At 41.7% G+C, this 12,288-nt stretch overlaps 1 protein-coding gene across 5 annotated transcripts in view; it reads right to left on the reverse strand.

Annotated features, from left to right (window-relative positions):
• phc2b (polyhomeotic homolog 2b (Drosophila)) overlaps positions 1-12,288 on the reverse strand; it is a 41,664-nt gene that overhangs the window by 8,372 nt on the left and 21,004 nt on the right. For all 5 annotated transcript variants that reach the window (XM_086039545.1, XM_086039547.1, XM_086039544.1 and 2 more), the window contains 5 exons: positions 11,544-11,705; positions 11,120-11,266; positions 8,344-8,638; positions 2,445-2,773; positions 395-644 (listed from right to left, as the gene is read on the reverse strand). In XM_086039545.1, the coding sequence (XP_085895671.1) occupies positions 395-644; positions 2,445-2,773; positions 8,344-8,638; positions 11,120-11,266; positions 11,544-11,705 (1,183 nt within the window). The remainder of the gene's footprint in view (positions 1-394; positions 645-2,444; positions 2,774-8,343; positions 8,639-11,119; positions 11,267-11,543; positions 11,706-12,288) is intronic.

Genomic DNA, 12,288 nt, shown 5'->3' on the forward strand with positions numbered 1-12,288 from the left:
AGCGTCCAAAGCTTAACTTTGCCGCCCAAGTTGTTGCTCATCTTCGTCATCCCCTGGCCGCCAAGCCGCCACCAGTGACAGCAACTTGGGGAGGCAGTCGAGTGAATGAGAGCTGGTGAATGGAGCCGGCGAGCAGCACGCATGGGAACATTTTTACCGCAAGCTTCACTATTTCATCCTCTGGTACAGTACATATGAAAATGAATATGGCAGAACTCCGAATGTTGCAAGTGTGCAATGTGCAGTGGAGGCTTGCACAGTTCAGTTGATCCCTCCCCAATCCTATTTCAATTGACTGGCGCCTCTTGAAATGGAAAAGCAACAGAGCCCATGCCGTTCCAAGCGAGGCCAGTGCATTGCGGTGTCAAGCCATTCTACAACCTGCGGCTTTTACCTTGTGGTTGACCTTGTGGCGCGGTGTCAGCTTTAGGATGCTCGACAGGCTTCCTGGGTTGCGATGGCGTACTTTGCTGCTGTGGTGGTGGTGGTTGTTGTTGTTGTGCCGTTGGTGTTGGTGTTGGCAGTGACTGCTTCTGTTGCTGCTGCTGTTGCTGCTGCTGCTGCGGGGTGGAGGCTGCACACGTCTCTCTCACCACTAGTGACGTTGGCTTATCTTTACACTCCTGAACCAGTGGTCGAGACGCCTGCAGTTTCAGGGAAACAAAACATTCCTGAGGGAGGGGATATACTTTTTCCTTGATAGTTGGAGGGTCTTCCGCATTTATTATTTTCTTCTGCTTGGCTAAGCTGGCCTTACAGTTAAGGAGCTATAGCGCCACCTGTTAGATGGCAAGTGTATAGGCAGATACTACCTCTGGAGCTAAAATTTTGCCAGATCGACTTTTTCTCCTGTAAATATTGTTTTAAATGTAATGTCACTGTTCGACAAATGTCCTACACATTACACCCGATGGTGATTAGAGGCTGCAGACAGCTGCGAAAATATCCCACCTTAGTTGAGGTGTGTTTAAAGCCCACCACACACCAAGGAATGCAACCTAACGCGGCTGAACTGGAAAATCGTGAAAAAAAATAGTCAGTTGCACGCCCGCACACTTGCTTATTCGATTACTCATACATATCAGTGGTTCTCAGAAATAGTGGCCCATGCGGATGATCAAATGCTGAGCAACTTCCAGAGTCAATATTTTCTTCCCTTTTCACTGCTTACATTACAGTTGTAAAATAAACAACTTGACTAAGATGTGTGCTGTCGTTTGTGTGTGAATGTATATCTTGAGAGGTGAAAAACGGCCATGGCGCGGCCACTTCCTCTTCGTGACATGCCAATACACATTATGTCATTAAGAGCTCTTTATACCCTTAAAATACATCAGTTTCAAAAACAGTTGCTCGCAATAAACTGGCAGGATGTCAATGCAACAGAATAACGCTTATTTGAGTCCATCGCTGTCCATATTGGGGTAATACGTTGCCGGAAAAAAAATTGTTACGGTTTGTTTCCTTGTGTGTCCACAAGGTGCCATTGATAACGTACTACTGTAATGAACTGTATATTCCCACCTGAATAACTTAAGTTGACCTGGAAGTTCAGTGGGTTCCCTGCAAAACAACATTAACATTTATAAAAAGCCTCTTTTTGAAATATTTTTATTCTATGACGACCGAGTAAGCTACATGTTCATGTTCAATAAAATATATAAATTATTTCATGCCAGTTGTACGGACTATTTCTTTAGTGTATTCTTGCGCGTGGGTCCGCAGGATTTGAAAGGGACACAGTTCAGATGCAGGCATTACATATTTTGCTCATTTGTTGGTGACTACCACGTCTCCAATGTAACACTATGCAAATGAAGGCCATTGTTCACCATTCAGAGTTCATTTTTGACGTACAATTGGTCATTTGTAACAGTTTTTCAACAGAATATCTATGTATGAATGTGTCGTGAAGCAGTTCAAGTGTACTAGTAATTTACTAATAAATATTTTTCTTTTTTACTTGAGTGCTCAGTGCTTGGTGCCCAGGTACCAATATGACATAATGGAGTAGACGACGGTATTCAACAAAGGGCTGAATGAACTATCTTTCTTTATTCAGAGCAAACTTAAGGAAGGTTTGATTTAAAGCATATATCATTTTGACCTGGTTAAACCAAAGGTTATTTTTGGGCTCTTATGACACACTCCTGGACGATACTTTTGAGAACCACCCATATATTCAGTGCAAAGGTATCGTAACAAAACTAGTTGCTGACGGGCGGCCACTCATGAAAACGAGTTGCACTTATGAAATCTAGTTTCGGAACCCCTCACAGAACTGTCGTTTGGTGGGTGGCAGGCCTTAAAAGTAAAGGCAGCTGGATGCTGGCTATTTTGTAGCTTTTCTGTATAAATAGGCCATTTTTAGACACAAAGTGAACAGGTGTATGCGTGGACATAACTTTATATGACTAAATTGTTGGGCAACGTTCAGCTTGTACCGTGGGATGTATTTGTAGGTTGATGGCTGTGAGCTGCACTGGCTGAGCTTTGGCCTGACTCGTCAGCGTGGAAGAAGACGATGAGGAGGCGGGCTGGAGCGTGTGGTGGCTTATGGTGGAGTGGAAGATGGTGGCATGCTGGCCAGGAGTGGCTGTCTGGTGTGGCGCTGGCTTGGGCAGCACGGGGATGGGGTGCGGCGACGGCTGGATGGAGGCCGTCTGCAGAAGCTGACCGGGAGTCCGCTGGGAATTTTGGCTGTGATGGACTACAAACTGCTGCTGCTGCTTGTGTTGCTGTACCAGCGAGTGGGGTTGAATCTGTGTGTAGGCTGCAAGCAAAACAGATTATTATTATTAGTTTTTTTTCAGATTTAGGAATTCACAGTGCTATGCAGGCCACAATCATTAGCTGGCTACTTGTCCTGATCCAAAGCACATCCTTCTAAGCGTGACGGGCAATACAAGGACTTTGGCCTCCATTGAATAGTAACGGGAAGCATTTTTTAGTTGGTTCAACATCTCAGAGCTGGTTAATCAATGTCCTAAACCTGAACAGGGTGCCTAAAAAGTGTATCAGTTGCAAGTAATCAATGTACACAGGCTTTCTAATCCTTATCTGGCAACTGCTGTTCATTTGGTCCTAAAACAACATCACACTTCCAAGTGCCCAGTTCAGATTTAATGCCTATATCTATAAATATCACTCAATACGTGTCAGTTGCTCAAATTTTCCAAAACTAATTCTGAATTAGGTGAAACCGCTTCCAGTTTTTCTGCTGTATCTTCTATGAATACTGTGCGTCAGACACTAAGAAGCAATAGTTACCATGTTTCATTTCGTTAATGTGATCAATAACAACTTTTCTTTTGAAATGAACCATTTTTAACAATGTTTGCTCTGTTGCTGTTTTGTTCATCTAGAAATGTGATTGATTTATTTGATTGAACATATAAACACATTACAAGGTAGAAAAATAAAACTTGAAAGAAAAAGATCCTCAATAGATGTCATAGTTCAGGGGTTCATATCGCTTATTTTTAGTAAGCCAAGGCTGACTTCCGCCCATTGATTTAAATGAGTGTAACCTCCACATTACTGCACTTTTCTTTAATTGATGGACCAACCTTTTAATGCAGTATATTTAGACTGATTGTCTGCGCATTTGCTGTAGTTTACATTTATAGCTGTATTTTTAATGTTTATTTACGCTGACTGGTCAGATGCGGGTGCGTGTTCATCACCAATTAGTGTATTTCAATGACGGCAAGCTTGTGTCACTTCAAATATGCATTCTAGATCCAGCGATGCAAATTGTTTCACGGTGGTCTGTCAATGCCTATCTGTGCAACACTCCCTGTTAGCCTAGAAAGTTACCCTGAAGCCACACAGCACCAAGACTGCCTTGTAGGAAGGGTCCAGAAGAGGTGGCAACATGAGTAACGTCCCAGAAATGAGGCCCGGCCAGCCAAATGTGACAGTTGATGAAAGCGAAATGGTGAGTCAGTGGGTCAAGGCCCCACTCTGCTCACCTCCTGCGACGTTTCTGCCGGGAAACAATCACAACTAAGTCTTTCTTCCTGGAATTCACTCACAAAATGGGTGAGGTGTGTTGGCTCATGTGAATAAAAGCCCCATCAAGACACGTATGAGGATCTGCCAGGAACATCAGCGTCTCCAATTCTGCTGGCTTCCCTCCCTCACTTGTGTGGGATATGCTCCATCTGCTCTCGACCTTTCCAGGCGAGTCATTCACACAGGCCTGTTTCCTTGTTGAGGGAAAAAACATCCCATGCAGGATGTCTCTCGTGTTTTGTTTCAGGTTTTTTGTTTTGTTTTTAGAATGTCTCAAAAGTTTTGAAATCATGCCATTTTAAATGATCATTTAAGAAATTGCCAGGATTTGTTAAAGTTGAATTCATATTTTACATATACATATATATATATATATATATATATATATATATATATATATATATATTTTTTTTTTTTTTTTTAATTTACTGCAAAAGCCCCTCCTTATCGCGAAAACCCCCACGTCAGGTGAAATCTGTGATATAGAAATACACCTCACGCATGTTGTTGTAGCATTTACTGCATTTTTTAATGTCTTCAATACACTTCTGTGTGCAATATTTAAAGCAAGCTCTCCATGATCTGAATGGAGAGCTTGATCTCAATGAAAATGGACCTGCTGAGGTGTGCGCTGCTTGCTAAAATGTTTACCACAAGCTTTGCCATTTCATCAATTGGTGCATATGAAACTATAAATACGGTTATGTATTGCTGTAAAACAATATTGTGTATTTTATATACTGCATTTTTATGACTTGGCGACGGGGGGCTGTCTCTCGCTGGCTTAAACTCAAGGGATTGATTTTTCCTCTGTGTGAACGCTTCTGTGCATTTGATAGGTTGTAATTTGTGGCAGTGCAACATTCTGCAACTTTTTCATATTTTGCCTCGCCACTTGTGAAATCTTATTTCAGAACACAACACACTATGAGTGTGCCGTAAAGCCTTGCACAGTTCAGTTGATCCCGTCTCAATTGATTGCTGCCTGTTGTAATGGAGAAGCACAGAGGCCAGGCCTAGCCAAGCGAGGCCGGGGTCGTTCTGGAATCTGTAATACAAAAGCGCCTTTAAAGGCAGCCATTCAAATTTTTCAGTTATAAATAAATGCTAGTAGTTTCGGTGTGCTCCTGAAATCCAGTCACAGTTATCATGATCCGACCAGTCTCAGCTGTTCCCCATCCATCCTCCTCCTGCCCCTCGTGGCAGGCTGCCATGGCAACCCAATGTCAATTGTTACCGACGGCATGCAGACACGATTCACGTCTTGAGGTCTTCTCCATTTGGTTTGGTTTGTGTGCATCAATTAGTGCAAGAAAGCCAGATGCTGTTCTGCATTGACACACACTCACTTCCCTCCCTAACTTATAACGAACACACAATAGACAAACACCCACTATTCAAATTTGGGTTCATGCCGCACACATTACACAGAAACCTTAATAGTCAAACCCAATGCATTCTGGTTGATTTTCACACTGTTTTAAATAAAATTTCCCGTTTGAAATAATGTGAGGTGAATTCATTTGTTCCAGGCTCAAACATAAAACCTTTAACTGTACAGGTGAAGTAAAACTTTAAAATTCTTAACTGTCAAACAAGTTTAGCAAGTTAACCACTGTATAATAAAAGTACAACTAAATACGGTACAACTACTCACCCTTTGGAGAACCTGACAGACTTCAATGGCGTTAAAACAGGATGGTGTTTGCAGAGCAATACTGTCATCTAGTGGTGTTATTTACTATGATGTGTTAGAATTAAAGAACACTTGGATGAGCTTAACATTGGCACTTATATAAAAGATTTGCATGTAAAAATGACATCAGTACTAAAATGCCCCCCCTCAAAAGACTCTGTAGTGATTTAAGGGCTTTTTTTGTGATTAGATTTAAAACAAATTGGCCCGCCCCTTTTGGAGCTCGACTTGTTATTTTTTCGGTTTCAGCGGTCTAAGTCACAGGAGGCAAGTGTGGTAATATTGCTCGCTTTGTCAGTTCTGTTGTCTAAAACGGCGACCAATCGCCACCGAAGTACAAATGCACATTACTACTCTTGACCACTTCAACCTGTGAAAGTATAAAACTGTTCTGCACAATAGTTTGGATTTATTGACATAAAACGTGAGTTCGTCATGATCACCTCCACAAAATCAAAAATACCATGGCGATGGCTTCTCCTCTTACACAGGCTGAAGCAGACAAGAGCACAACCCCCAACTGGTTATATTTTGGACATTTAGCTACGCTAAACTCGTGTCAACTCTCAGGAAGCAGACGCGACTGGCAGCGGGCAAGCAATCAGGCAAGCGTGGATCTTTATATATACCTATTTTGTAGGGAACCTATTTTGTAGGAACGCTAATCGTTTTTTCGATGCATCGCTCGTTTTATTAAAACGATTCTACATCGATTCAGAGGAATTAATAATCGATGTTTAAAGCATAAAATGAAATAAAAAACTAAAAAGATGTGCAAACGATTACGTGCGTTTGTACGTCAGACGTTTGTGCTGAGGCTTACGTGACAAGATGGCAGGACAAACAAAACCTCACACGAGCGGCGCAATCCTCGTTAAAAGCATCGATTTGGAAATATTTTGTTTCTTTTATTACTCCACTCACAGTAAGCTGTGGAACGAGCTCGAACTTTTATTGCTCTTAACAGAGGAAATACACAGTACAGTAATTCTACCAGCCATCGCTACAGCACCGCTCGCCTTTTTCTTTCTTCAGTCTCGTCCTCTTTTTGACCCCCAGGGACATTCTTGCTTCTCTCTGGTTCACTTCGCCAACAGTCATTTTTCACACAATGTTAAACACTGCCCTCTGCTGTAATGCACAATATCACGTCCAACATAAACTACATGTGAAATAAAGGTTGTTTTAAAAAAAAGGTACCAATATTTTAGAATAACTATAAAATGTAAGCCATTGTAGTGATGCATCCGAATCGAATCGAATTGTAGGAATCGGAATCAGATTGAATCGTGGGCCTCTGAATCGGATCGAATCGTTAGGTACCCATAGATTCCCACCCTTACTATTTGTTTACATTACTGTTGTAATCTGCACTTAAATTTGTGCCTTTACAGTATAGTATATATTGCACTTATGTTTACACCACGTGTGGCAGAATTATGTTGTCGTGGTGAACGCTTATCAAACTGTACATCAAAATATTTAGTAACTATATACCTGTAATTGTAGCAGATAAACTGTCCTTCAAATTAATGCTTCATTTGCCTTTACCTCATTACGGATCTGATATTGTTTGTTGTAATAAAGATTAATTGTTGAAAAATACATTAGAAAATACCTTGAGAAAAAAGTCCCAACTCCATATCACAATCGCAATTATTTAGAAAAAAAAAAAAAAAAGAAAATCGCAATTAGATCAATTAGATTGTTTTCCATAATCGTTCAGTCCTACTCAAGAGATGTTCCAGTCCCAGATAAGGACATACTTTGCCTGAAAAGGGATGGGTATGTAAATATGAACTGTTGGTTAACAAAACAAAATTGCTATCCACCCTTTTCCTACGCCCAATACATACCTCATCCCAGATAACACATACAAGACAGACAGAGCATGTTTCTGTCAGTCGTCTGTGTGGCGTCCTGCATGTGGTGTTATCCATGGTATTACATGTGTTGAACCACTAGAGGGCAGACTATGCCTGTGCAATGTTGGGTTGTTGCAGGAACACAAGGACAACAAAAGGGCTGTGCAGGCAGTTAAAGCTCTGTGGTATTGCTTTTTAAAACCCCAACACAACACGTCAGTCGGTACTTGACCCGGTTATGGACGATGAGAGGGACAGACGAAAACCCACTTATGGTCCGTCCGTCTGTCCGTCCGTCCAGACCGTTCTATCCCTGGGACGGAATGCCCATCTCTTGAATTCTGATTGTCCTACTGTTAAAAAAAGGACCCTCTTCTTTTTGAGTGGGTTAGGGACTTAATGTTAGGGTTATACCACAACAGTGCGCTCCGAAAAAGTCTCTCCTGCACAGGAAGTTTCTGTGCCTTACGACATTGAATGCAGGATTCCTGCGTGCATACAGTCCATACAAAACACCACCAAAAAAAAAAAAGCCAAAGAAAAACTAAAACCGGGTGACCAGGGTGGACCCAGCCATTCATTCAAAAGCAATGGGCTAAAAAGTCAACCTTGGGGGACCCCACATTTCACTTTGTACAGTACATCTCTGATGTGCATTCACTCTTATCTATTGTTGTTTAGGGGCATAAAAGTGGATATCTAAAATCATGAAAGGAAACTGCAAAATAAGCACGATCACAATGAGGTTTGACAGATACCACTCACCTGGCGCGATGAGTGGCTGCGCGCTGACTGTCGTGACATTTCGGCTCATGTTAATGGCCCGGGCCTCTGTGACCACCACGGCGTCACCCTTCTTTCCTGCCTCGGATGGGCTCTCAGATGAGCCAGACTTGATTCCTGCAGATGCTTGCACCCCCTGGCCGGGGTTCTTGACAAGTGACGCAGGCTGGATAGGTACAGGGCTCTGCTTCAGACTGAGAGCCTGTAGCGTCTGAGTCTGAGAGGAGGACGAGGTCGCTCCCTGCTGGCTGCGTATGGCCAGGTTTTGGACCTGATTCTTAAGACAAAAGCAAGCAAGCGTGATTTTAGCCATCAATTTTCTACACTGCTTGTCTTCTTTAGTGGACACTGTTATTTGCATGAATAAATGAACATTCAATGGAGGAAAAGTGAAGTGCATTATACAGTAATATCCATCCATCTAGGCTCTGAATGACTCACAAGGGTCGCGGGTGGACGGGAGCCTATTCCAGATGACTTTGGGCGAGAGGCGGTCTACACCCTGAACTGGTCGCCAGTCAGTCACAGGGCACAAATAGAAAATCAACCATTCATGCTCACATTCACACTGGTCCACAATTTAGAGTCTTTCGTGAACCTGCCATGCAAGTTTTTGCAATGTGGGAGGAAACCAGAGTACCTGGAGAAAACCCAAGCAGGCACGCAGAGAACATGCAATCTCCACCCAGGAAGACTGGAGGTTGGATTCAAACCCACAACCTCTGCACTTTGAGGCAGACGTGTTAACCAGTAGATGTGTTAACCAATCGAGTTGTTGCCCTATATTGTTATAGTAATGACAAAATATGTGCATGTTTTGGGGTTTCATCGCGAATCCTGATGCGTGTGTGAAAGATTTTCTGGCACTTCCTGACCTAAATGTGATTTTTGACAACTTGAAAATAGTTGACCTAAGAAGCACAGCTTAGGTAACTGAGTGCAACTTTTGGGTCTCAATGAGAATCCTGATGTGTGTTTGAAAGGTTTCCCCCGCACTGAGCTAAAAGTGTTATATATAATGACTCTTTCTATTTTTGGGTCGCACCAGCAATCTCGATGTGTGTGTAGAAGGTTATCGGTGCTCCTTGACCTAAAAGCATTTTGAATTTGCAACAGTGAGGACAGGGTGTCCTTGGTATTATGACAGTGTCGATATTCAAGGCTGCACAAACAGCATGCATTGAACAAGTTTGCACTGCTAGGTAAGAATATATTGTCACCCGCCGCTAGATGGCATGCACACTTATTGCCACACTTACTGTTTCCCATTAGATTATTTTATAGTTTCGGGCTAGAAGTGTTTTCCATACAAATACTTGTAAATGTGTTAGCCGAGGTTAGTGACAGACAACATAGGAACAGAACTCAGAAGTTTAAATCTTAGGACCACCTACACTGATTACACAATGTACATTCTAGTAGTTGTACAATGGTATTATGCCATTTTCAGGCATGTTAACACGACAATGATTGACCAAAAATGGATTACCATTGTCTTAGAAAAAAGTTTCACAAACACTGATCGACTGCCATTGAATAACAACCCACACTACCATGAAAAAAAAAACAAAAAACTGTAGCTGCCATAGAAGTAGATGACGATGTCAGTTTGTAAAAAAAAAAAAAAACACCATGCACACCATGCACCATGCAAAACGAGTGCATTTAGCTGCTGTGCATTTTGCTGCTTAACTTATATTCCACAAACGCAAAATTAATCAGAATGCCATGTTTCAACTAGTGGGCCTGCTGGGAACATATCCTTGAAAAAAATATGTTTGGGTTGACTTCCGCTTTAAGAAAATTACGATGTGATAGAACATTTCTGCTTATTATTGAAATTAATAATGGGGTTTTGAAATAATGAACAGTGAAAAATCAATTTTTTTACACACTGTCCCATTGAATACTTTTTGTTATGCATTGTACTGTATTTTCCGGACTATAAGTTGCTGTTTTTTTCATAGTTTGTATGTCTTTTTATCATACTATTTTAATTACTTATTTAACAAAACATTCGATTTTAACCGTTTAATTTATTCATGCATTTTAATGGCTTTTAGGATTTATCTTATGTTTCTTTATGTGGGTTACAATAACATGTGAAGTGATATAAAGGTAATTGTCATGGCTTGTTAGTCAATGCTAAAGCGCCTGCAAAGGGAGACAAAACATCACAAATACCAGTCAGCACTAACAAGCCATGACAGTAATAATGTGTTAATAATTTCACACATAAGTCGCTCTAGAGTATAAGTCGGACCCCTGGCCAAACTTTGAAAAAAATATATAAATAATAAAAATAATAAAATACGGTATTTCATCTTTATTATGCATTTTATGGCCGCTGCAACTTGTACTCCGGAGCGACTTATAGTCCGGAAGATACAGTATATGTGAGTTAGTGAGTGAATTGATTTGGGAGTACTGGATGAAAATAAGAGCATAGTGGTCTAGTTGTCAGCATGCGCACGTGCTTGTATGGGACTGCTCTGGGCATTGCGGGTTCCTCCCGTATAATAAAGTGGCATGCTGCGTTCAATGAAGACTCCAAATTGTTCACAGGTTTAGATATGAGTAAGAATGGTTGTTTGTCAACAGCACGTGACCCGAACAATGACGAGCTCTATGGTAAATTCACTCCAATGATGTTTTGGTTATAAAAACGTGTCACTTTGGGAGCCATTTTGGGGTTTTCATGCTCATTGTGTAAAACAGACCTTTGTTTTTGAGAAATAAACTGTGACAGCCAGTGTACCTGCGCGGAGCTGTCGGACTGCATTGCCGTCACGGTGGCCGTCGGCGTGAAAATCAGCTGCGGCGATAGGGGGACGGCTCGGCCCAAACTCCTGGCCACTTGCACCAGGTTGCTTTGCTGCGCCTGGAAAACGTTGCTCTGCTGGGCCTGGAAAACAGTACACACACGCGCACACGCTTATATACTACAGTCAAGAACACATCAGCCTAAGAGTCAGTGGATTGTCAAGGTAATGTAAAGTTTCAGTACCAGCCTCCAGCAAAGTCGAACAACTTTTGTCAAAAAAGTGCTTCTAACTTGTACCGCACTGCACACATTCAGTATCCCCATGAATAATACCCAAAACACACTTGAGTCACCAGAGGAAAACATCTGTTGACTAAAAAGGATGAGGAAGTCTTTTTTTCATGGGCTATGTTCCTACCATCTGTGCACGCAGGTACATCTGCGCCTGGCTGGCGGTAAGGGTGGTGCTAGAAGGGCTGCCCAACAGAACAGCCTGCTGGGAAATGCTGGTGGGAGTCGACGTGATACTCTGGGCGCGGCTGATCAGCTGTGCAGTCGCTGGCGAGGCGGTCAGGTTGATCTACGGGGGGAGAAAATGACTGTCAGAACTAATTTGGGGGAAAAAAAGATGTTAAAAAAAGATGGCATAGGCAAATCAGCTTATCACAGTCCAGCCATTCAATCACACGAATTTATATATTTTCAAATATTCTTCAAATGTTAGGGTAAAAGAGGGTCTGAAAATGTCTCACGCTGAATGAACAATTAAGCTTCTCATGAGTAAATATCCGATTTATGTTGTCGTCCATGAAAGCGGATTTACTGTTCTGAGTTGAATGAAAATAAAACATTTGCAAACATCTGTTCTTTTCAGGACACCTGATGTGTATTTGAAATCATTTGGGTAAATTACCCCAGTAGGAGTTCGCCAAAGTACGAGCGCTGGCATTAACCCGAAATGACTGCTGCAAATTAAAATGGCCAACATTTTGTTCAATTTTGGGCAAGGGTCCTAGAGACATTTGGGTGCATCCTGTTATTCTGTCCATCTTTAAAACTCATCTCCAAACAAATTTTGAGACTCTGCATTGTTTTAGTGTTTTATTGCATTTACTGTTTTTATGTTATTACGATAATTTACTGTTTTAACTGTCTTTGTTTTT

Source organism: Filicampus tigris, chromosome 9 (genome assembly GCF_054856515.1).
Source record: "Filicampus tigris isolate MCC_2025a chromosome 9, RoL_Ftig_1.0, whole genome shotgun sequence".
In the NCBI taxonomy this organism is placed as follows: domain Eukaryota; kingdom Metazoa; phylum Chordata; class Actinopteri; order Syngnathiformes; family Syngnathidae; genus Filicampus; species Filicampus tigris.